Source organism: Camelus ferus, chromosome 31 (assembly GCF_009834535.1).
Source record: "Camelus ferus isolate YT-003-E chromosome 31, BCGSAC_Cfer_1.0, whole genome shotgun sequence".
In the NCBI taxonomy this organism is placed as follows: domain Eukaryota; kingdom Metazoa; phylum Chordata; class Mammalia; order Artiodactyla; family Camelidae; genus Camelus; species Camelus ferus.
The window spans coordinates 10,104,600-10,129,693 of record NC_045726.1 but is presented as its reverse complement, the minus strand read 5'-3'; the positions used below and the strand labels follow the sequence as shown (position 1 = coordinate 10,129,693).

Below are 25,094 nucleotides of genomic sequence, written 5' to 3'. Positions count from 1 at the left end.
CTAGAGATAAAGTTGTAGGTAAAAGAAGGGGGAAAGTAGCACCCTTCAGCCAGTTGCCTGGAGGGGGGCAGGTGTTCCTTCCCCTTTTCATATCTGTGGGATGAATGAAACCCTTTTCCCTTCCCCTCTGCTCAGCTCTGATCTCTGAGAAACCTATGCAAGTCCTGCCCACCCCCCCCCATCACCCGCTGAAGATTGCTCTAAAATTAACCTTGAGAATAGAGTTTTAACCAGAGAAACTTGGTCAAAACGTGCTGGACCGACGGAGCTCTAAGGAAATACCCTGGGGGGACATTTCTCTTTGGTCCCCATCTCCCCTTCTCCTACCTTGTCATTTCCTCTGCTTTTACGCAACCCCCCTGGCCCTGCCCCATCCCTCTCATTCACATGGCTCACCCTGCCTTGTCTATAAAGTCCCAATAGAGTTGGGAGTTGCTCTTTATTAGGTTTTTAAAAACAGAAGTAAATCTGATTGTTTGTCTCCAGGTTTGTATCCCATCCCTTTGGTGCTCGATCCTAAGAATTAAATCTGCTTGGTGGGGGAGCCTTGCTGGGGGACATCCTCAGAAGGAAGTCCTGCATGCCCCTCCGCAGCACTGCATTCTCAGCAACCTCCCGCAGGCTTCGGTGCAGCTTCTCCATCTCCTTGTATTCGCTTTTGACATCTATGGAAGAGCGGGATTCAGGGTCCTTCTCAGAAATGTCCCCAGAAAACAGTCTCCCTGAGTATCCTGTTCTGACCTGGTCACTGGTCCCAGAATGTGAGGTTGGGAATTGAGATTGGGAATGGAGCTTGGAGATCAGTCCAATGGATGTGTTTTATAAATAACCTGGTCAAACTGGGCATTCCTACTCTTACCTTAAGGCTTATCTCAGCATAAGGGGCACCCTCAGAATAAACACAAACCTACTCATTAAAAAGGTCTGGGAAATCACTGGGTCTTTACGAAGGCCTCACAGGTGCTCAGTGGAAGGAGTTACAAAGCACACCCCACCCCAAAGCTCCCCCAGGTCCCCTCCGGGCACCCCTCTCCTTCTCTGACCCCTCTCCTCCCAGCAGGCATCGTTCTAAGTGCATTTGCTCCATTTTGGCATCTCAGGTTTTCAGCCCACGTTCTGCATTCAGATGACATCCCAGTGATGGTCTCGGTCGGGTGCTCAGCCAAGGAGCCAGGCAGGGATGGGGGCAGGGGCAGTCGTAACTGTTGTCATCATCTCCATCCCTTGCTCTAGACGCTCTTCCTAACTTAATTTCTTTACACCCAGCAAAGAGCAGCCACGCGGTGGGGGGGAGGGCCTGTGCCACTGCCCCTCCCACAGAGGTCACGTGGGTTTACCTGCAAGCTCCTTGTAGAGCCCGTCCCCCTGGGACGAGGCCAGTGTCAGCATGGTGGCGATGCTGCCCTTCACCTTCTCCGTGATCCCGTTCTACATGACAGAGCAGGGCATTGGGTTAGGACAGCACGGCCCAACTGGAGAGGAATCTTATAAAGGGATCCCACCCAACACCCCCACCAAAGTCTGCAGGGATGGGGGCTGCCCAAGGGTAGCTGACCAGAGTCACCAGGACATTTCTCAGGGTCCCATCTGCCTCGGCATCTCCCTGCTTGCTTCTCACGACTCACAAGGGCTGTACCCCTGGTGCCGAACCAACAGCTACTTCTTCCATCTTCTGTACCTGCTCCCCGTGCTCCCCCAGGAGCCTCTTTGGGATGGAATGCAAACCCTGGCGGCAGAATACCTTCAGCTGCTGGAACTGATGCTGCATCCTTTGCTGAGCCCTTTCGAACATGCCCTCGGCCACCTGCCGGTCCACCCCTCTTCTGATGACGTCTTTCATTCTTTCACATGCTTTTTTGCCAGTGATCTGAGCTGCCTCTGGCAAAAATGAGAGCCACGGTCACACCACAACAAGGACCTGCTTAGAAATCTTCAGCATCAGAAAGAAAGACAAGCAAACAAACTATACACACACACATACACACACACACACACACACACACACACACACACATATACATACCTACATACACACACTTAAATGTACTCATACATGTGGCACCGTTTTCTACACAGTGGAAACAGAATAACGTGATCCAAAAAACTAACTCAATATTGAGATCATTTTCACTTAGAAAATCTAAGGAGTATATTAAGCAGATGCTTCTAAAATTCCAAACTCCCCTGCCCGCCCCAGGAAAAAACCAAAATGAAAAACCAATGGAACCACCTAAACAAGAAAGAGCTGGAAAATGAGTTTACAAATACTTAAGTATGAGGATTGGATCATGGATTTTATAGTTTAATTGGCAGGGACACAGACTGGAGAGGACAAGCAAGGTGTCTAGATAAAGGATGACCTGAAGGAACCAGAAACACGCAGATTAAAAATGGTTTGTGACTTCTCTCTCCCCACATCCTCGCAATTACTTGGTTTTCATTTGCAGACCAAGAGTGTTACGGGGACTTAGGACAAGCACTTGGCGGGGCAGGGAGCAGCAGACAAGGACGCCAAAGGAGCTGACAGATCCCAGAGGAAGCAGAAATGTCGCCTTCCGGGGCCCCCACCTTCGTAACAGGGCTTCAGGTCGCTCTGAACAGAGGTGGTGAGAGACTCATAGATCCTCCTCCTCTTTCTCAGGATGTGTCCCTCCAGGCCGCCCAGGATGGCACTGATCTGAGAATCCACATTAACAAAAGGCCACTGGTGACAACTCCTTCAACAGAGCAGGTCGGGGGTTTCCATCTGTGGCCACCGTTTCTTTTGCCTCATTGACATTGGTTGGCTGTGTCATCTCCACAACTAGGCTGTGAGCTTCTCATAGGCAGGAACTTTGTCTTAAGCAGCCTTGTATCCCAAAGGGCTTCCCACAGTGCCTGGCACCTCAGCATCTTGTTAACGATCAGCTGAGTTGAACACGGGCACATGCAAGGCGCTAGACCAGAGCATCCTTAGGGGGGCGGTGGGAGGCACAGGCTGCTTCTCTCGTGTTATTGTGTCAAGTGGGCTGAGCCTGTGCTGTGGACTGAATAGCTGTGTCCCCCCAAATTAATATGTTGAAATCTTAAGCCCCAGTGTGATGGCATTAGGAGGTGTGCCCTTTGGGAGGTGATGAGGTCTTGAGGAGACAGACCTGTGCTGGGATTGTTCCCCTTACAGAAGAGGAGCCCTAGAGAGCTCCTTTCCCCTCTGCTAGGTAGGCACACAGCAAAAGGACGGCCCTCTGGGAGCCAGGAAGTCGGCCCAACTAGACCCCAGATCTGCCTGTGCCTTCATCTTGTATTTCCAGCCCCCAGAACAGTGAGAAATAAATTTCTGTTGTTCTTAAGCTGTCTAGTTTGTGGTATTTCATTACAGCAACCCAAGCAGACTAAGACAGCCTAGGAAAAAATGAGTGATGGGTGAGAGTGTTCAGTACTCAGAACTGAAACATGACCTGCAAAAAAATGACACTTCTCTAAATGTTTGCCACTGCTGTGGCTAATACTCCATGATATTGGCAAAAATGAGAAAGAGGTTGGTGAAAATGTTACAAGCGGATGCGCGTTTTTATACATCAAAGGGTTCTTTGAAGATTCTTCCTGGGAACGGAGCCTGCTTGACAAGCTCAGCATTTACTGCTGGTTGCTTCTCGGTGGCACGAAGTTTGCTACGTCCACAGCAGACTTAGGACTGCTGCCCTCGCCTCCATCCCACTACATTCCGTACCTCACAGCGCCTGCTCAGAGACACATCCAGACCCTGGGCCCTTCAGCAGAACAAGCCGCAAGAGACAGGCTACCTCCAAACTCCTGGTGGGAAGAAAGCCACTGCCCGACCCTACCGCCCTGTCCACTTTATAAGCATCTTACCTCCTGGATCAGGAAACTCCTCTTGTAGCTATCATATTTCCAGCCATTTCTTATCCCAATTTCTGTCATTTTCTCCTGCAGAGAGTGCTTAAAGGCATCTATATGAGGCATCAGAGCTAAACCATCAGTGGGCTTCCCAGACCTACTGAGGAAAGCAATGTAAAACGTCGAGACAGCGGTGGTTATTGTGGGGTTAAAACAAAGAGGAACCTAGCTGGTATCCTTTTATTCATTTTTAAGAGAAGGGGTACAAGATCTAACAGTTATAAAATCCCTGTAATGTGCCAGGCACAGTGCTGTGCCCTTCACATAAAAACCTGTGAAGTCAGTACAATGATGCCCATTTTATAGATGAGAAAACCAAGGTTCAGAGATGATGTATTCAAGGTCACAGAGCTAGTAAGTCGCAGAGCCAGGCTTTGAACACTGACCTGTTTAACCTTAAAACTCAGTCTTTCTGTTCCCAAGGTGTTCCCACTGAAAAGATGGGACTTGAACTACACCTTAAGAGATGGGTAAGATTTAGGGAAGTGAAAAGAAAGAGAAATCGTCCCCATGGGAACAACATGGTAAGCGAAGTTTCAGAACATCCCAGGAGTACGAAGCAGCAGGTTATTAGAGGAGAGGGCAGAGGCCTGACATCCAAGCTCTCTGCCTATGAGCTGGTGACACTGAGAAAGCTGCATGATTCCCCTGAACGGCGACGTGTTCACTTGTAAAAAGACAGAAGCCATTTCAGAGGGTTGTTAGGAAGCGGTGATGACCTAATGTGTGCAAAGTGCTTAGCACCGTTTCTGGTCCACCTCAGCTGCTCTCTGCTACCCTCCAGGCTGGTTAAAGCCAGGGGCTGACACTGGTGGGGAGAGGTGGGAAAGGCTGGCTGGGGGCAGGTGGGATGTCTTGATGGCCATTCTAAGGAATCTGGAGTTTACCCTACAGACACACAAACAGGGTGAGCGGGCGTAGGTGGAATGACAGGATCCCAAGCAAGTTTAAATGAAGGCTGGGCGGGGGCAGGGGCCACTGAGCGAGAATGAAGCAAAGGCAGAAAGGTTCAAGCAGGGACAGGTGATGGATCAGGTGACACGCCAGAGGTGAAGGAGGGAGGCTGGGGACCGGCTGGGGATTAAGAGATTCTGTTTCTGTTAATGGAGAAAAGCATGGGAGGTCACGGAAGAAAGGAAGGAGGGCGCACTGTGAAGGTACACGCCCCCCAACTCACACCATGCGTGAGCGGGCCAAGTGCGGAAAGGAGTTACCGCGAGCAACTTTTCTTTTTTGCATTCGAGGAAGTTTACAACAGCCGTATGTTTGCTTAACTCCACTCTCTCCAAACAAAATATCCCGTCCCAGGCTCAGATCCATAGGCAAACTGATCCCCTGCTGCTCGTAGGAGATGTTTGAAAAATAATGAGAATCATAATATTAGTCTGAAAGCAGCATCTCCATCTGCGCTGCAGGTACCGTGGGAAATTTTTAAGCAAACCGGACCAAGGAGTCGCTGTGTTTCACCGAAGACTAGGTTTTCCTCATCAAGTCGCAAGCTGCTCTTGGCGCTTCCTGATCCAGGGCACAAATTCTTAAAGACTCTGGCCCAACGCTCTTCACATGTTTGTTCACAAAGGAGCAAGATGAAGTATGCCTTACCTGAAAATGCCTCCAAAAACGGGATCAATCCGGTCGTAGATGGGCTGAGTGATGGCTTCGTTCAGATCTATTCTCGCGAGCGTCCTGGAGGCATAGATTCCGTTCTTCAGGCAAACCGCTTTCAGAGTCTGGTGAAAACCCTGGTTCCCTTTACTCCTCTGGATAATTAAACAAGTTAGCGGAGTCAGTGGGCATCGCCTAGAATGTCCTAGGATCAGAATTGCACTGCCCTTGGCCAAACGCTACTACCAAGACTCACAAGGAAGAGTGGGAACAACATGATGAAGCTATGCAAAGAGGGCGGCAGTCACACCTGTCGGCAGGCGCCCCCGCCCTGGGCTCCCGGAGCATCCTCCCCTCACTTCACTCCCATGCAGCTGTGTGTTTTGTCTCTTCTCTACTCATTAGGCTTTTACGCTAGACCATCAGCTGGTTGAGGAAGGTTTGCTGGGGCTCCCAGGGGCAAGTTCCTTCACTGTTATGGGAGAACTTCCAGAAATGACCGCCCCTCTCCTCCTCTGGGCCAGTGGTTCTCAGCCTGGAGAGATGCTGTCACTGCTGAAGAGATGGGGGGTGTTAACTCTGTCCTAACCTCTCCTAGCTCTTTACTTCCTTCAGAAGCCATGGGGGAGGGGGGAGGGTATAGCTCAGTGGCAGAGCGCATGCCTAGCATGTATGAGGTCCTGGGTTCAATCCCCAGTCCCTCCACTAAAAAATAAGTAAGCCTAATTCCCCCCATGACAAAATCTTAAAATAATAAGTAAATAAATAAGGTAACATTGTAGATGAACAACCCCCAGTACCTCCATTAAAAAATAACTAAATAAATTCTATTTGAAAAGCAATGGGGTAGTGAAGAAAGTGACGGGGGATCAGGCAGATCACTCACCACCAGGCACGCCCCGAGGAGCCGTCGGTAGGCAGTTCTGGCGTCCCGGACCCCCTCCTGCAGAGGCCGCTCTATGTGGGCAAAGCACCGGTCGATGCTCCTCTCCAGCAGCTGTATCTTCTCTTCCACAAACCTCCGCAGGACACTCACGTGCGAGTATTCATTCTAAGGACGAGGACCACGGGGAGCATGAGGCCACCCCCTCCCGAAAGGCCCCTTCTCCTTCATCTGTTTCCTTCCAGCCTGTCACCAAGACAAGATTTGGCTCGAGCTAATCACCCACAGTGGACCCCTCCCTGTCACCCCAATAAGGTCCCGCAGCACACAGTCCTCTTAAGCTTTGTGGGATTGGAGAATGGAACAAAAATATGACTCCTGCAGCTTATTTTAGGGGTACAATCCATTAGGCTATTCGGAAGTGTACATTTTTTTTAAAATCCAATTGCTATTGAAACATTTTTTTTCCCCAATGACATCTGAGTCGACAAATATTTAGTGAAATTTTGGGCACAAAGCAGTTTTCGAGGAGAGCGTTTCTCAAACTTCAATTGTGCATAGAAATCACCAGGAGAGTCGGTTCAGACCCAAGGGCCTGAGATTCTATGTTTCTAGCAAACCCCATGTAATACTGGGCTTCTGGGCCCGGACCACACTTTGAATAAATAAAAAAGCTACAGGACTACAAAAATCAAGGCTTGGTTCCTATATCAAAGGAGAATAGTCTAGTCAGGGGAGAAAATCTTGACTCAGATAATACAAGGGAGTGACCGCCAGGGTCACTACCCTACCCCTTGACCACTAGGTTCCAAACTGGGATCTCTGTAGTGTCTGTCCCCTGTGTGAGAACCTAGGGGCCACACAGCATCTGACTACAGCGGAGGGAAGCCACACTCCTTAGCTCAGACCTTCAGGTGCTTTGCGGCCAGAACTCAGCCACTTCTCCAGCACCTCCAGCCTTCTGTTTGCCCAAATGTCCTCCCACGTAGCTGCCCCTGAACTAGCTGCCCTTTCCCAAACGTGCCATCCCTCTGTCCCCTGCACATGCTATTCCCACCTTCTCATCCTCCCAGACAGAGCTCAAAGGTCACTTCCTATGTGCTGCTTCCCTGCCTCCCCGGGCGCAGCTGGGGCTCCCGTTGCATTTTGAACATCCCTGCTGAGCCAGGTCCCTCTCATGCCACGTGTCTCCTGCCCCCGGGGCTGGGAACTTGCGGGAGAGACAGACTGTGTTTTTCATGTGTCTTTATTCCGGGGCAAGGCACAGAGAGTGGAGTCCACAAACATCTGTGGAGCGAGTGAGGGACAGAGAGAAACTGCTGGGTAACGCAGGCTTTTAAATTCTGCTTCAAATTTGATGCCAAAAATAGCTCTTGAATTGAGGTGTCACCTTCCAGAGGTGAGTTAGCATCTCTAGATCTCAAGCACACCTTCTGTGGAGTAAGTGAATGGACTGACTGGTCCTGAAAACGGCCTCTAACGCCCACTGCCTATGTGTCTCAGGATAGACGAGTTTCAGAATTGATGGAAACCATTCCGCTTCAGGCCACCGCTGGGGAGCTTCAGGGTTTTCACTCATTAGAATTCTATAAGCTGTGCTTTTTTTTTTTTTCCCCAGAGTGCCCTCTGCATTCTTTTGAGGTCACTGGTGATCAAAATGAAATAAGGGTTGGAGGTATAGCTCAGTATATATAAATAAATCAAACCTAATTACCGCCATCCCCAAAATATAAAATAAAATAAAATAAAATAAGAAGTCACAAAAAGAAACCCTCAACAAATCTTTGTTGAAGAAGCAAAAGAATGATAAGGGGGAAGAGCTGGGAATGACAGAGCAGGAAGAGGGGGACAGGCTGGCTCCGACTCCTTCGACACTGAGATTGTCCTAATCAGCTTCCCGCTGATTCTCAAAAATAAAGACCAGATCCCTGTTCATTTAAAACCACTAACTATCTGAACTCTACATTTTTTGGTTTGAGTCACAATCTTAAAAACTGATCCATCACGTACATTTTTAGGTTCGATCCTTTTTTTCCCCTAGCATGCAAAGGAACTGACAAAACTCTTGCCTTCCAACTTTCCATCAAAGAACTAAGACTGAGACCAATATCTGAGGCCAAAGAATTTGGAGGAAAGCGGCCTGGCAACTCCCTCTAAAAGGCTATCACAGAGGTGCCAGCCAGCCCCGCCCCCGTGTCTTCTGTCGCCCGGAGTCTGGCTTCAGGGAGAGACTGAGCCCCTCCAAGTTCTGCACCTCCACGTCACACTCCAAGTTTAACGGCAAAACGCTTTGTCCTGCTGTTTTGAAAGGAAACCAACCACACACAGCGTCACATCTGATTCGTTTTCCATCCGCACTTCCAAAAGCAATCTTTGGCTGGGCAGAGAGGCCACATTCACCCCGAAGAATTCTTTTGGGAAGTTAGAATGTCAAGCCCTTCGCTAGTATTTCAAAGGACAAAAGTCAAATGAGAAAATTTCTGATTCCAGGATGTTTTTTTTTTTCTCACAGAACTAGACCAAAACAAGGAAGAAGAAATACAATTAAAAAGATAGTAATTCTTGCTCTGTCTGTCACTTTTATATAGAATTTCTAAAATGTGGGCATTTGACCGATGCTGCATGGACCATCAACAGCTGGCATGGCTTCTTTTCACACCAAAGTCAGTCTCCACCATCTGTCTCTGCTTGCCACTCCCAGGGCCCTCCCAGGCTCCCTGTCCCACATTCTCAGGGCCAGCCCTACTGGTCCACTTTTTCTGCCCCTTCTCTATTCTGCATAACAAGAAGTCAGACAGTTTGGCTGTGCAAATCTGATAGGTGATGACAAGTGAGGAAATAAAGAAACACCAACCGAATGACAACACCCAAAGGCTATTCATTTTCTGAGCTTGCTACATAGCAGGGGGGTCAGCTTGCATTTGGTAGGTGCTCAAAAGCAGGCAGAGGGGTAGGAAGGCTTCTGGGATGTCCTGATCAGAGGCCACCGGCGGGGGTATGCTATGGGTGTCCACCTCGAAGTGGGGATCCCATGTGACCCATGAGGGTGCCTACTTGTCTTTCTTTGGTTGGTCCTCGGCTGGAAGCAGGGATAAAGATGAGGGAAGCTGCCAGCCATTAACCAAGGTCTGGCCATTTGGGGCTGATGGTTACAGAAGTTGCTGTTTAGCTTCTCAGCTAGTTAGTAGAGATTGCAGTCTGACTTCCTGCAAGTCCAACTGAGGGTTGGCTGGCTGCTGGAGCTGTTCATTGTAGATAAGAAGCTGGTTTTCTGGGCAGATTGCTGCAGGCTGTGGGTCAGAGTTCTGTTTTTATCTATGATTGTCTGTTTGTATATTCAGTCCCTCACAAGGAAGCAATGCAGTTGGTGACTGATTCCAGTAACACATTTTTCTCCAAAGCTCCGTCAAACCTCTAATTTAGCAGTTTATCCCTCTTATCTTAGGGTAAAAAAAAAAAAATTCATCCATCCAAAAGATAAATTTGTCCACTACTATGAAGAAAGTCATTTATAACTGGTTATGCAGAAGACCTGCATTCTAGACTGTGAAGATAATATCTAACTCTACGCCGAAAAGGCCTCCTAGTTTCGTTCCTCTCACATGATCTAACTATGCTGCTCTGAGTTTGAGATTCTGACAGCGCCAGGCCAAGTAGGAAATCCACAGACAGAAGAAATGTTACAACTCTTTAGCCCTCAATTTATCTTTTTGTTCTCTTTAGAGCCTCTGAGCTTAGGGTCTTCCTTGAATAGGAAAAGAAAAATTCTCGCAAGTTAATCTTCTGACATGGTGAGAGGGAGGCTCTGCCCAGGCTGGGGCAGAGGACACACAGCCCAGGGGTCTCTCCTACCTGCAGGTTCTCCGCGCAGTTGAAACTGTCTGTAAGGAGCAACAGGCCAAAGGCTTCCGTGACGTATGTGGTCACCATCCTCCTCTTCTTGTCCAAGAGCCTTCTCCTGATATATTCTCTTAACTTGGGGATTTCTGGAATTCACAGGCAGCACAAACAATTTTAAGAGACCAGAGTTGGCAGTAAATAGAAGTTAGAAAAATTAGCCGATCAGGACAGCAGTCTGAATCAGCCACAGCTGGGGTCCTGTGGGCGCGGTGTCAGTGTTTCTGCTTTCCCCAGTCTAGGGTGGGCAACCACGGACAGTAGATTAGCAGTGATGAAGATTCATTTTATTTAGTGGTAGGAAACAAAGCAAACTACGTGGAAACGTGCAGGCTGGTTTAAAAAACTGGGCACTCGCCTTTCATTGGTACTGACCTGGGTAGTAGAAACAAAGGGGCTCACCTTTCTAGGGTCTCAGCAGTTTTCTGGTCCCCCTAGATTTTTCTGTCTACATCAAATAACCATTAATATCAAAATAGGTCACGCTGGCTGTAGAAAGGGATAAGAGCTCTGATGACCACGATTCCAGATTAGAAACGTGTCTTAGTCCTGACCCTCTGGTGGGAATGACAGCTGTGGTGCTCCTGTCCCCTCTTTTTCCTCTAAGTGGAAATTGTTCTATGCTATGCGCTGTGTGCACCGTGCTATTTCTTTTATATCCTTGTTTAAGCAGTTCCTCCACTTCTGGGGACTTTTCCCACCTTCTGCTCCTTAACCTCCTTTCACATGCATCCACATCTAGGGAAATGCATGCACATTTTAAGCCATTCGCAGCTCAGATCAAGGTCAAGCTCAGAGCCTGCCTCCTCGCCCAGCTCTCCCCAAGCACTCCAGTCTTTGAACTTCTGTTGTAATCAGAGCACCACTGCACGAAGGCTTATTTTTTTTTTTTTTTACTGTGCTTTTTGCACGTGGCTTAGTATTAGCTCCTCATCTAAATGGCAAGTTCTCTGAAGAAAGGGGCCATGTCTTCCAGCTCCCCCACCCAAAGACAAAGCATGCTGGAGATGCTCAGTAAATACTCCCACCACCCGTCACTGGTGAGTGAGGACTTGCAAGGCAAACGCTAAATGACGATTCGTGGTAAGATCTGGAGGAGAAAGGAATTGTGGTCTTGGTGCCACAACAATGCAGAGAGAAGTCACACATATATTTGCTTATAGGTATAGAAACTGTGGCAAGCGGAAAGTTCAGCCCAGAAAGTTCTAGAGCAGGAAATTCAGAGAGCGAAGCTTTATCTTGAGAATTTTAGTGATTGAGATTGAAATATATATACATATATACGTGTGTGTGTACATTACCAGTTTCCTCCTCAGCGAGGAGACCCTGCTGCCAGTACTCCTGGGCGCTGACTGTGTACACCAGCTCTGAGGCTTCCAGAATCTTCAAGTCAGCTGGGAGTTTACTCTAAAGTGAGAGAGGCACACAGGGAACAGAATAACTCAATCGCAGCAAAGGCAAGAGTGCTCAGGCCTCACCAAAGCCTTCAGCAAACTCAAGCCCATCCGCTGTCAGTCCTGCACAAGCCCCATAAGGAACAGGCAATATTCCCCGTGTCCAGGGTCCGCACCTCACCAGGTCAGAGGTCACCAGGAAGCTGCTGCATAGAAACTAGTCTCCTGGGAGTTAGAAATAGCAATGCTAGAAGGAAATGTGTAAAGAAAATAATTCAAAGGGGTATTTCAATATTCAGAGCAGGAAACATACCAAGATCCGTTTTGGGAAAAGGAGCATAACTCTGGCCAAGGCCGTGACGGGCAGGAAGCCCTGTATCAGCTCCCAGGAGTCCATCGCTCACAGCTCCTCCCAACTCTGCCTTCAGTGGCAGCACACTGGTAGCTTGAAACTGGCAAGGGAGCATTTACACCATGGGAATCGGCAAATGCTACCAACTGGGCCCCCCCCCCTTTTTTTTTAACAGAGAGCTGATTTTTAAAACATTTACTAGCAGAGCATAACACGACACTGGGCAGAGGTCCTATAAAAGTGCAAGTTTCAAGAGTTTGGGATTAACAGATCCGCACTACTGTATATAAAATAGATAAACAACAGGTCCTACTGTATAGAGAACTGTATCTTGTAATAACATATAATGGAAAAGAATCTGAAAAAGAATATATATATCTATATACATACCAAGATCCATTTTGAAAAAAGGAACATAACTCTGTTGCTCCTCTGTTGTGTTAGTGTCAGGTGTACAGCAAAGTGATTTAGTTATACACACACACACATACACACACATACACACACATAGAGATATATATATGTATAACTGAATCACTTTGTTGTACCCCTGACACTAATACAACATCGTGAATCAACTCTACCTCAATAAAAAAATTTTTTTTAAATTTTTAAGTGCAAGTTTCTCTGCCGGGTGATTTGTGAGTCATCACACACTGTTGAATGCAGAGTAATATGGAAGCAAATGATGGTCTTAAATGTCAAGGAATTAAGAATCAGATGAGACCCTACCTTGTACACACCAATCGGCCACATTTATTAGCAATACATATAACTGTGAGTTGTGTATTGAGGTATTTTATGTTTCCGCTTCCAGAAACATAATTAGGTACTCATAAAATGCATATTTCTTTATTGCCAACAAGAACAATTAAAGAGAATAAGGACAGCTTTACTGAGTTATTGCCTCATTAAAACCAGCGTTCAAGAATTGCTCGGTAGAAGACTTTGGCTTAAGTCGGACGTCTGATTATTCTGAATTAGAAACAAAAAGCGTTGAAATTTTTAATTCCACACTGTCCCACAGATACGTTCCGCATCAATAGAATTGGAGTCAAAATAGAGAAAGCAATTAAATACAGAGCCAGACGTAAGGCTGTATGTTTTCACTATTAAACTCAGCACTAAAGATTTAGTTTCATGGGAGTTTGATATTTGCAGATACTACTATACATAAAATAAATATACAAGTTTCTTCTGTGTAGCACAGGGAAATGTATTGGATATCTCATAGAAACCTATAATGAAAAAGCCTATGAAAACAAATATATATGTATATGTACATTATGCTGAACACCAGAAATTGACACAACATTGTAATCTAACTATACTTCAATTTAAAAAAAAAAGAAATCACAAAAAAACCCCAAAACAAACGAAAAGATTTAGTTTCAGCCAAACCATCCCATCTCTCACATTATACTGACTGTGATATAACCCTTATGTTGTTTTGTCTATATTTTATCTTCAAATTGGTTTTAGTTTTATAGCTGCCCCAGACTATTAGAGGAAGGAGTTTTATGTTTGTGCCTCTTTTTGTGACAGAATAATCAAAATAATTTTAAGGAAACACCCAAATTCCCACAGAACAGTTACTCAAGCTTGAAAAGTACAGCTCAGATCTGATCTCCCAAGACGCCTGCATATGCCCTTTCCTGAGCCATTCATTCAAAACTGCTTGCATACAGTTCACCAAGCAGAGCAGATTTTTTTCAGTCGGGCTCTTCCCTCTGTCTCGAATGCCCTTTCCCCTGCTTCACATCACTGAAGACTACTGGTTCTTTGAAATTCTGCTCAAGAGGCTGAGAAGTTTTCCCTGAACTCCTCAGCACCGCCTTCCCCACCTGCCAGGGTGACTGGGGCGTCCTTGGCCTGTGTTCGCACAGCCCCCACGCATTTCTCTAGCCAAGCACACCTCAAAAATGCACGTGTTTCTCAGTAGACCATATGCTCGTTCAATCTTTCCACCAGTCACAGGGGGTAGATATTATTATCTCCCCACTTGACAGATGAGAAAATGGAGGCTCAGAGAGGGGCCGTAATTTGCCTAAGGTCACAAACTTATTCATCAACAGGATGAAGTCCAAAATGTCTACTCCAAAGCTTTTGCCCTTGCTACCGCACGAGACCAAACCCACGTCTGTTTCTCAAAATCTGAGACGGCTGAAAGGCAGAAAAATGAATAGAAGAACTTGTAAACTCACCTTTAGTTTTTCCTTGAGCATTTTATTCCTCTGTAGCTTTATCACTGTATTTCTTTCTAGAACAGCCTCTCGCTGACTTTGAATAGCTTGCTAGATTGTGAAAAGAAAGAAAAACACAGCAAAGAGTCCAGGGTTATCAAGAGTGATGAAGGGATAAGATGCACATTTTGGGGGCAGATCTTCATTTGGCCCAGACAAATGTGCATGTGTTCGAATTATATAATATTAATCATAAAAAGTAGTATTTAAAAATAAGTAGCCCAAACTCATCAAGATATTTACACTAAATGTGTGCGATTTTTTTTGGTCTATCAATTACATCTCAATAGAGCTTTAAAAACAATTTAAAGTGAAAATAACTAGTTCATACTTACATTTCCCACTTTTCTTTCCCTGAAATGAAAAATGTAACAATTACTTTACTCATGATCTGTCACAGGGGTCTTGACTTTCCCTGAAAGCAGCATTCCAGTGCCATCCCTGTAATCCTCTGCCTAAGCTCTTTCTTCAGTCCCAATACTCTCTCTCTGATCTAACCTCCAGTGTCTATTCAAAAAAAAAAAAATTTATTTCTCAATATTTTGTCATGGGTGGGATTTTCTGGGATGTCACCCCCTGGCCCAGTCAAAATGCAGCCCTCGCTGTCTGGGTCCCACAGCACTTTGCTTTTCTTTTCCATATCACCTTTCACCCTCTTTTAAGATAGCAACCTCAAGGACTAGGCGACGTGCCTCTCGGAACCTGCTGCCCCTACCACAGGGTTCAAGAAACGTTTAATAAATTCGACTGAATTATGTTCACTTTTAGAGCTGGCACTGGAAAGGGAGAGCTTGAGATGCTATTCTGCAGTAGAGGTTGGGGTGAACGGACTCACAGAGGGGCAAAAAATGAAGCTGAAATTCCAACCTAGACCATGAAAGCAAGAAGTTGGGGGGAGGCCTTAGGCTACTTCTTCATCGAGGTTTTCTCTGCTAAGTGAACTCCTGGAGCCAGCAGACTCATGTTTCAGTGGGGGAGGAGGGAAGGACACGGCAGAGGTGGCAGGTGAAGACACTCTTGGTAGAGCAGAGAAGCACCAACCAGGACACATTCCATGACCACACGTCCCGTGTACCCAGGACAGACCAGTTTATAGCTGCTGATCCTCTGTAAAGGTTAGTAACACCCCCTTTCACTTTCAGGATGTCCCAGTATAGAAGATAAGTTACAGTCTTCCTAGTTATAGGGGAAACAGAGATCTGCATGGAAAATCAGCATGTATTAACATCTGTTGAACTCTGAAATGTTTACCTTTCATTATTTTTGGTTAGAGTGTATCTCCGTAAGAATGCGTTTACTTTTGGCCAAAGTTCTAAAACTTTGAGAACCTTGCTCCAAATGGGTTTAAAATCTCAGGAGCAGACAAATCGGAAACAGAATCTGACACTTCAAAGCTTCACGGGGCCAGACAGTGTCACAGGAGCGCCTGCTGACTGTGGGCGCCTGCCCTTTCAGCATCGGTGGGGGTGGGCAGCTCCATCACGCGGTCCAAAGCCAGGAGCCGCTCTTTGCATCTCAGATGTGTGAGTGGCATCCCCTGAGCTGTGCAGAGCACAGCCTGTGAGGCCTTAAGCAGCCACTCTGGAATATTCCCAAGACAATCCGCCCAAGTGTCTTGGTGTCCCAGGAAGTCATCCTGACTTCTCTTTCCTCCCCAAGAGTCACTTGCCTAGGTCCACAATCCCCAGGGGTCAAAGCTCTGTCAAAGCTACGGTGGTGGGGACCCGGGAGCAAAGCCCACATCCCTGCAAGCCCAGCGCGGTACCTTAGGTATTCCGGCAGGTGGAGCTTGTCGGTCTTGGTGACCACCAGGGCCACGTCCCTGCAGAACCCCCTTTGGCAGGCTTTGATGCTCTCATTCAGAAGGTCTTCATGTGCTCTCCCTCCAGAAACTCTCTCAATGTCACTAATCACCCAGATTACTGAGCATTTATCGATAGTCTGTGAAAGATGAAACCACGGTATGTTTAAGAGTATAAATGGTGCCTTGGTTTTAGAGGACGGGCTTCCGTAACGAATCAGGTACATCCTCCAGGTCTGCCCCGTCTCTCTCACCACTCCCCACCGCACTCTCCACGCAGCAGCTATGCGAGCGTCCCACAGTTTCTCGGACGGAACTTGCTCATTTCTCTCTTGAGGCTTTTGTACTTGCCACAACCTCTGTTTGAACTCCATTTGCCCCTCGAGTCTGCCAAGGGCCACCTGAGGATGAGTTGGCCACTCCTCTGCACCCTCCAGCACCTGGACTCACCTGCCCTAATACTTCTCAGACAGAGCTATTGTACGGGGCCGGCACTCTGCACCTTCTTCCCCCTAGATTGTGAGGACCTGATGGGAAGGGGCGGCACCTTTCGATTTGGAATCCACATCATTTCAAGCACAGTGCTTGGCCCGTCCTAGAGGCTTCATAGATATTTGTGGCATTAGTGATTGATAGAACTCAAGAAATCAGACCTCTAATCCTCGATCTATCACTGGCTTGATTTACCCCAGCTGTCATCTATGGAAAACTATTGTTTTTCCAGGACTAGCGCTGGTCAAAGCTATCACCCCTGGACATCATTTTGAGGTCTGACTGCCCCTGCATATTCACGATACTACCACCAGGTGGCAGCAGGGAGCCAGAAACCGTCTGATTCGAGTTGCAAAGGCCAGTGAACCCGAAATGACCACTTAATGACTGACAGCACACATATTGCTTAATCAAATATGCAACTTTCATGTGACAAGAAATCATGGGTTGCCTTGTGACATTTCCCTTACTGCACTGTTTCATTCGTCTCTTCTCTCCGTGTAAGGGAAAAGCTGGTCAAACTCCAGGACTGAGTTTATTAATGATTCCTCAGAATAGCACTTTGTATGTAAAAGTGGTGACACGTTTGCAAGTTGCCAATTAAATCATTATTTGCTTTAGATCCACGGTTCTTAACTAGTGGCGATTTTGTATGCCAGAGGACACTTGGCAATGTCTGGAGACATTTTAAATTGTTTTGACTTAAGGAGGCACTAGTCATTAGAGGCCACGGATGGGGTTCAACACCCTGCAATGCCCAGGACGGCCCCTACAACAAAGAATTGTCTGGCCCCAACATGTCAAAAGTGCTGAGGCTGATAAACCTGGGCCTAGAGCAGGAGGTTCCTAACTTATTTGTAGCAGTGGAGCCTTTTTCAAATGAAAGAAAGAATCCAACTGCCAAACTCGATTTTTAAAACCAGAACCGCTTTAGTTGAATTGGGGCTGGAGAGTTTGCTGTGCGCCCCCCACCCTCTGCCCAGGAATCTCTGGGTTTTATGGATCATGCTTTTGAAAGCATCCAGCTCTAGAGTCAAACAAACTTCATTATTTTCTAGAAAAAGTACATAATAGGCCACCAGGGGCAAAGGACCCACTTAAGGCCACACAACTATGGGTCCTCAACCTCCTCTTTTGAGGATGGACCCAAATTCAGGCAGGAAAATTAAACCAATCACTCCCTCCCTCTTCCCAACTTATAGCCAATATAAGGAAGCTTCAGGCTCTTCAGTTGGGTTCGGAAGGAGGTAGGTTTCCAGGCGGCCAGCTCCTCCTCTAGGGTGGGGCCTCTTTCTCCTTTATATTCCCCGTGGCCCTGGTAAACTACAGGTGCTTCATAAATGCTTATTAACCAGAGAAGAGAATGGCAATCATAAAGGCTGCGGTGGTTAAGTTTCAGGCCCTACACAAAGCTCCTGACCACCAGGATTTGGTAACGTGAGAGTCGCAGAAAACACACTAAGCCCATCTCTGAGACAAGAGCCCCTGGACTTAGGAGCGAGGGGGGTGGTCCCCTGCCACCCCCGCAATGAGAAAGGGCCTCCGAGAGGTCGGGTGACGTGCCTGAAGTCTCAGGACTTCTAGGCGGCAGCAGAGGGATGTCTGCATTCCGAATGGTTTTAGTTTAGGGAAGGTACCTAAACTAAAACTGGAAGGATGGGGGAGGGGCACTGTGTTCTGTGCTCCCTGGAAAGAGGGGAGTCTTTAGTGACTTCTTGTGAGAGGATATCACAAAACCACAAGAATGCAGGGGAGCTGAGGCCAAACGGAGCAGGCTGGGAACCATCGCTTTGCTTCAGCCCGACCTCCTCAGAGCCAGTGTTCTGAGTCAGATCTGCTGGCTCCTCTGTTCTAAGTGGCCTTTGATAAGCTGCCCACTGTATCTGAACTGGCAGCAACCCTGGCTCCAACCTGTGAGAGGCTGGTCCCATGCTGTCATTCCCTGGGCCTGGCCTGGAACTAGCGGGGGCTGGCGATGCTACTCCAAGGGCTGAGATCCTGCAGAAACAAGGGCTGTCCTGGCCAGGCCTGAGCAGACCACCGCGGAGAAGGATGCTGGGCAGCCCCCGACTGCAAGAACTTAGGAGGTGAGACATCCTCAGGGGGGAGAGACAGAGCCTCCCTGGGAAGCAGGAACCTGCTCTCTGGTTCAAGTTCTGCCGCTCAGTAGCTGTGTGGTCTTGGGTAAATTACTTCCTGTCTCTGAGCCTTCATTTCCTTGTCCATAAAATCAGGGCATAGGCTGATTATCTGTAAGCTGCCATCCTGATCTTTACTGAAAACCACAGTCACAGAGCTTCCCCAGCCTGCAGTCATTCATTTAGCACAAATCTGCTCAATGTAAAGTCTCCCTAGAACAGAGAATCCGTGGTCCCGCAGTGACTTGTTCGGCAGCTGCTGGTTCCTTGGCTTCTCTGCTTTGTACCCAAATCTTGGCCTCCCCCCGACCCCCGTTCTTGTTGCCTCTGCTCACCCTCAGGCTGGTCCTTCTCAGATGTCACATATGCTTGCTCCAGCTACCAGGTCTATCTCCTGATTCCCCCCCTCATCTCCGTTGTCCCTGGCCACCCATATCCTGCCATTGTTCTGAGGCTGAGAGTGCAGAAAAGTAGAAGAATTCAACCCCAATGAGCTCATAGAATCCCTTAAACTGAAAGCAGAGCATTCTTTGTTGCTTTAGAAAGAGTGTTAGCACTGAGGGGAGAGGGAATGAAGCCAAAGGAAAGAGAATCACCTTCTTCCACATCTCATCCCTCTTGCTGTTGAAGTCGCCTGTGCCTGGAATGTCCACCAGCACAACCCCTTCTGGGATCAGCTCTGATTTGGGAAGAGTCACTTCCACAAGTTTGATCAGGGGCCAGATGTGTGTCTCAGCTGATTCTCCATCCCAGCCTCTCCTCTGAGTCCGGATGTAGGGGTCCAGCTTGACAGACAGCTCCCCCGCCTGGAGAAGAAGGTCAAGGTCACACACACGAGACATCCTCCCAGCCTTCCACCCTGGACTGGCTGTGATTCAGGGTCGTCAAAGGCACATTGAGTGATGCAAGAAGCAGCGCTGGGCAACGGGCACCAGGAGGCCCGTGATCCAGTCTGCAAGAGTCTAGACTCAGAACCAGAAAGGACGCTGGAGATCCGGAATTTCAAGCTCCTTCAGTGACAGATGAAGAAAACAAAGTCAGTTAGAATGGGACTTCGGGAAAGTTACAGCTTCACTGGATGATGATTTTAGCTCCTGAATTCCATTTCAGTTCAAAATTAATGTCAATCATGCAATTTCCCAAACTTAAGAGAGACAGGATTCTTCCCACATGGCTAATATGAACATTTTCATTACCAGAAAGCCCTGCCTATGGAAAATTGATAGAGACGGGGACCATATTTTCCAAATTGAAAACTGGTCTGAAGCTGATCTTTTAAAAGGTTTTTAAAACGCACCTTCCAAATATAAAACATGTATTGACGGAGGCATTTTCAGGATGTTTCAATGGTGGTGGGTGAGATGGGGAATCATTCTCAGACTATTGCTTTTCCGTAAACATGTCTTGGGATAAGGACACATTCGTGCCAGTAGCTATGTATGCTAGCAGGTCTCCCCTGGGATCCTTCCGAGGACAGAGGGCATGCGCTGCATGGTAGTCACTGTTAATAAGTGTCTATAGAATGGCCCTGAAAGAAAGACAGAGTAAATCCCTAGGAGAATTGAAACTGAATCACAGGATTTGTTGCAATCTGGGTAGGAAGTAAGAGATTCCATCCATTCTAATCAAATCATAAGAAATTGTGAAAGAGGAGATGATACAAGTTCTTTACGATATTTTGATTAAAAAATAAAGGAGACACAATAAGTGAAACAGAAAAGAGAGAGCATGGGCTTTCTATAAGAAGAGGGCTCAACCCAATAATCCAGCTGAGGCAACCATTCTAGGGAGGTAAACTCAGATTCTTTCATCCCAGTCTAGAATCCCCGACCCAAATGCTGACTTTGTGCCCTCACTCATGGAGATGGAAATTCTGTCCTCCTTGTTCAGTGAGTAAATCTGTAACACTGGGAGGGAATATTTGTAAATACAGAGTAGTGAAGAAATGCATATTATATTGATACCTTCATGTAAGTTGTGTGTATTCAGATAAAGTGACTAGTTTTATAATCAGTGTGTTTCTTTGGACATGTGTGGTCTATGTTTCAGACATTAGGAACATAATCAGTTTTAATTATAATATGCATTTAAATATAAGAAGTGGTTGCAACATGTGTTTGATTTTCTAGGTACATAAGCGCTAAGTGCCTTTAAAGGTTTAATTCATTTGACTTCTAAGTATGCTTGGTCAAGTGTTTCAAATTTTGTGAGAGAATCGAATTGAATATATTCAATTTGAACTATAACATAAAAAGTCTAAGAAATGTTGATTAATTATGCAAGTAGCATTAACTTTTAAAAAATTTTGTTACGCAATTTTTAAAGGTAACTTTCTATTTACAGTTATTACAAATATTGGCTGCATTCCCCATGTTGTACAGTACATTCTTTTTTTTAGCATTAACTTTTAAAGGAGGCTTCCCTGTGTTATTAAACTTAGGTGATAATTGGACATTAAATTTTAGAACAGGTATAAGTAATTGTCCTTTTTCACTACAAAAATTGCCAGATTTACAAATAGAACAATATTTTTAAGATGCAAGGAAAAAAAGAGGTGGGGTTTTTTTTGGGGGGGGGGTTCTTTCTTTTTTTTTTTTCCTCCTTAATGGAGGTGGTGGGGATTGAACCCAGGACCTCATGCATGCCAAGCATGTGCTCCACCACTGAGTTCTACCCACCTCCCCTAAATAAGGTATTTAAATGTATAACATTTATAAATTGCATATTAGTCCCACATGTATTCTGGTTTAATTTAAAATTGAATTTTAATTTAAATAAAACGACTCGATTACAAAAGGGAGGAGTGTGTTGTTCTACTGTTGCATGTCCAGTCTCTGTCCCGTCCTTCGCCCAAGCTAGAGGTATCCTGACTGTTTCTCTGGGGAGGCACTGCTTCTTGTTTACTCTGGACTCCCTTTCATCTCAGAAAGGCCGTGTGACTCAGTTCTGAACAAGAAAATCTACACAGAAATGTGCTGGGCATGTTTCTGGGAAAGCTTTTACTTCCCAGTGAAAGGGGAGATGTGGTTGGTGCCACTTTTTTATCCATGTCTTCCTTCCATGAAGCTAGCTGTGAAGTCCAGCACTTCAGCAGCAGTTATGTGACAATGAGGCAACAGGGTGATGGAAGGTCAGGTGATCCAGAGGGATGTTGATCTTGACATTGGTGAGCTACTGAACCTACCTACAAACCCAACTTGCCCCCAGACTTCTTATGTGAGAAAATGAATAAATCCCTATTTGTTTAAGCCCTTCTAAACTGGGTTTGTTTTTTTAAAAAAATTATTTGCAGCCAAAAGCGTCCTTAATTAATCTTCAAGTAACTGTAAATAATCTTTCCTGTGTATGAACGCTCCCCAAATGGACACTGAAAATTCCCATTTGATAGCCATAAATAATGAGAAGTCACTTGGCTAAAGATCCTCCTGATTTTGGTATCAACTTATTTTCAGTGAAAACACTGTACCTCGTGCAAATCCCCTGCACGGGGTTCAACTATTATCCTTGAGACTTGGGATAAAATAAAGAAAAACATCTTGAAGCTACCTCTTCTGCCTTGAGGGTGATGACTCTGGAGGTGGGGATCTTCCCTTTGGGCTTTGCCCTCAGTAACTCCTCATAGTTCTTCCCTTCGGCCCCATTTCCATAGAACAGTTGTAGCTTCCAAACAGCTTCCTCCACTGCATCATCCCTGCCCCACGCGTCCTCCTCTTCTCCGCTTGGCTCCTCCGCCCTGTGCAGGAGCCTTGTCAAGTTCTTCAGCTCCTCCTTCCACTCCTGTCAAGGCAGAGCAGAGCCAAGCACCTCATGACACAGACACAGAAGACGGCAACAAAGGGTGACAAACACTGTGCCCGGGGAGGGGGAGGGGCGGTGTACTCAGGAAATCTAAAATCGTCTAAGACAACCCTCTTGTTTTGCCGAAGAGGAAACAGGAGCCCAAAGAGGGAAATGTCTCACCCAGTGTCCCATAAGGAGCTATGACAGGACCCAGGCTAGGACCCTCTTCTACTGAACTTTCTCATTCTGTATTATGTTCTTTTTGTTCAACAAAACCATGAAGTACATTTACAAGGAATATAGTGTTCATCTGTAGGAGAGAGGCGAAGGAAAAGAAAAGGAAGAAGGAAGAAAGAGAAGGAAGGACGAAAGAAAGGGGGGAGAGAGAGAGGGAAGGAAGAAGGGAGAAAGGAAGGGAGGGAGGGAGGCAGGGAGGCAGGCTACACTGACCTGGTCAGAGAGAAGGTGGATTTTGGCCTCGTACTGCTCACAGCAGCCCGAGCTCACTTGCACAATACACGACGTACAGATACTTTCTCCAGACACTGGGAGCAGCATGTCTTGCTGGATGATGGCGTTGATCAGGGAGCTCTTCCCAGCCCCAGTGCTTCCAAATAATCCAATGTAGATTGGGTCCAATGATGGCTTTTCAATCAAGGCAAGGAGCCTGTTTCTAGATCAATTTTAAAAATGTCCCATTGTCATGGTCATCAAAGCAGAGTGGGGAGAACAGCAGAACAGAACACAGAACAACTGAGTTATAAATCCTGGACAAGTCACCACATCTTTCTGAGTCTGCTCTCTCTTTGGCCAAAGGGGAATATCAACCCCTGTTTACTATGCAGAGTTGTGAGGATCAAATGAGATTATGCAATTGGGGTCAAGACGGCGTAGTAGAAGGATGCTCGTTGCTCACCCTCTCCCATACATACACCAAAACTCACATCCACGGACCCACCCAGCCAACCAGAGCACGTGTGGAACTCCAACAGAACATCGCCCTCTTCAAAAGACAAAGATGCCACAAATCTGGCAGAAAAGGAAAAAAGAAAGAAGAAAAAGCAAAACAGCACAGGACCAGTCCCGAGGGGAGGGAGCGGCAAAGAGGGAACAGCACTTGTTCGCTGAACCTCCCCCCTCCAACAGAGAGGCCAGCGGGACGGAGGGGGAGCCTCCGAGGCTCAGATCTGCCCCGAGCACCCCTTGACCGACAGAACTGAGTAAAACGGGCACAAAGGGTCCCCGCGACACCCAGCCCGAGATGCGGGCCGGCAGCTGGGGCCGGGCCGAGCCGCCCGAACCGGGCGGGGGGCAGGGGGGAGGGGGGCTGCACTGAGGCGGCCCCGGGGGGACTGCAGGGGGCCACACTCCGTGGCCGGGAGGGGATACGGAGCAGAACAACCTCGGTCCCCCATAATAACGGGAAAAAAAGCAAAGCAACCGGCTGGTGTGCCCTGGGGGTAGGGGCGCCATAGCCTTTGTTTCCTCAGCCCTGCGCCGCCATCACTGGCGCTTCTCGCGAGAAGAGAGGTGGGGCGCGGCCACAGCTGCCACCTCCTCCCGTGCGCAGCGCCCGGGCGGGGGCGGACCGAGCCCTGAATCCGCACCAAGGGCTCGGCAACCTCCTAGGCAGGACTGACGCTTGTTTACAGCTCGAGGCAGATAGGATCTTTCTGCCCTGGCACCTCAGAGAACTTGCGCCGCCAAGACACACAAGGAGCTGAGTTTTGGCACAGAGCAGGGACGGGACGGTTCCATGGTCCTCCCCGAGCCCGCCTTCTGAGCTCCGACCCCAGGCAGAGCTGGCAGCCACACAGAGCAGCAAAGCGGAGCGACCGGCGCCAGGAGAGGGCGGGTGGCCCCGCCTCCGCCTTCCCAGCAGGAACACAGCACCTGACTGCAGTGCTGGAAGGGGGCGTGACCCGCCCGCCTACCTGGCCAGTCTGCAACATCTGACTGTGGCATTGGGAGGTGGAGTGACCCGCCCGCCCATAGCGAAGGAGAGCTGCACCTGACCCAGTGTTGGCAGGAGGCGCGATCTACTTGCCAACAGGCACTGGGAGCAGCAGAGACGAGAGTGCCAACGGAGGGCCTTTGGAAACAGCAAGCTGAGTTCACGAAACACAGCAAAGACAGAAGGACCTCTTGATAAAATCATTAAGAGTGCACAGTCTTCATGAGAAAACAGCCCTTTCTTTTAATCTTTTTTTTAATCTGTTCTATTTTCTATTACCTTTTTAATTTTTACTTTTTAAACAGTTGTATTTGCTTCCAGTTTTAATCCCTTTTAAATTTTTCTTTTAATATATATATATATATATATATATTTTAAATCCACCTCATTTCATTTTTACTTCTCTTGGTTTTGATCTCCTGTTATTGATTATACACAGGTTTCAAATATCTTTTTTGTCCTTTTCTCCTTTAAAGTTTTTAAAGCACGTCTCAACTCGATTGCTATTCTGCTTCAACTTGCTCTTCTATTATTGATTATACTCTGTTTTCAAACCTTTTTTTCCTCCCTTTTAAAATTCTTTTTTATTTTACCTTTTATTATGTTCTATTTTCTATTACCTTTTTAATTTTTACTTTTTAAACAATTGTATATGTCT

At 47.0% G+C, this 25,094-nt stretch overlaps 1 protein-coding gene across 6 annotated transcripts in view; it reads right to left on the bottom strand.

The window, feature by feature from the left end:
• Positions 1 to 400: 400 nt before the first annotated feature.
• The window catches only part of NUGGC (nuclear GTPase, germinal center associated), a 43,730-nt gene continuing 19,036 nt past the window's right edge, over positions 401 to 25,094 (bottom strand). For 4 of the 6 annotated variants that reach the window (XM_032470823.1, XM_032470822.1, XM_032470820.1 and 1 more), the window contains 15 exons: positions 22,933 to 23,155; positions 22,249 to 22,479; positions 19,299 to 19,508; positions 16,037 to 16,212; positions 14,607 to 14,625; positions 14,233 to 14,322; positions 11,584 to 11,689; positions 10,238 to 10,371; positions 6,389 to 6,553; positions 5,500 to 5,657; positions 3,853 to 3,997; positions 2,569 to 2,677; positions 1,742 to 1,878; positions 1,338 to 1,428; positions 401 to 665 (listed from right to left, as the gene is read on the bottom strand). In XM_032470823.1, coding sequence (XP_032326714.1) covers positions 517 to 665; positions 1,338 to 1,428; positions 1,742 to 1,878; positions 2,569 to 2,677; positions 3,853 to 3,997; positions 5,500 to 5,657; positions 6,389 to 6,553; positions 10,238 to 10,371; positions 11,584 to 11,689; positions 14,233 to 14,322; positions 14,607 to 14,625; positions 16,037 to 16,212; positions 19,299 to 19,508; positions 22,249 to 22,479; positions 22,933 to 23,155 — 2,143 coding nt within the window. In that variant the 3' untranslated portion in view covers positions 401 to 516. Of the gene's footprint in view, positions 666 to 1,337; positions 1,429 to 1,741; positions 1,879 to 2,568; positions 2,678 to 3,852; positions 3,998 to 5,499; positions 5,658 to 6,388; positions 6,554 to 10,237; positions 10,372 to 11,583; positions 11,690 to 14,232; positions 14,323 to 14,606; positions 14,626 to 16,036; positions 16,213 to 19,298; positions 19,509 to 22,248; positions 22,480 to 22,932; positions 23,156 to 25,094 lie in introns of those variants that run through there. The other 2 variants (XM_032470824.1, XR_004316329.1) reach the window with 2 other exon arrangements.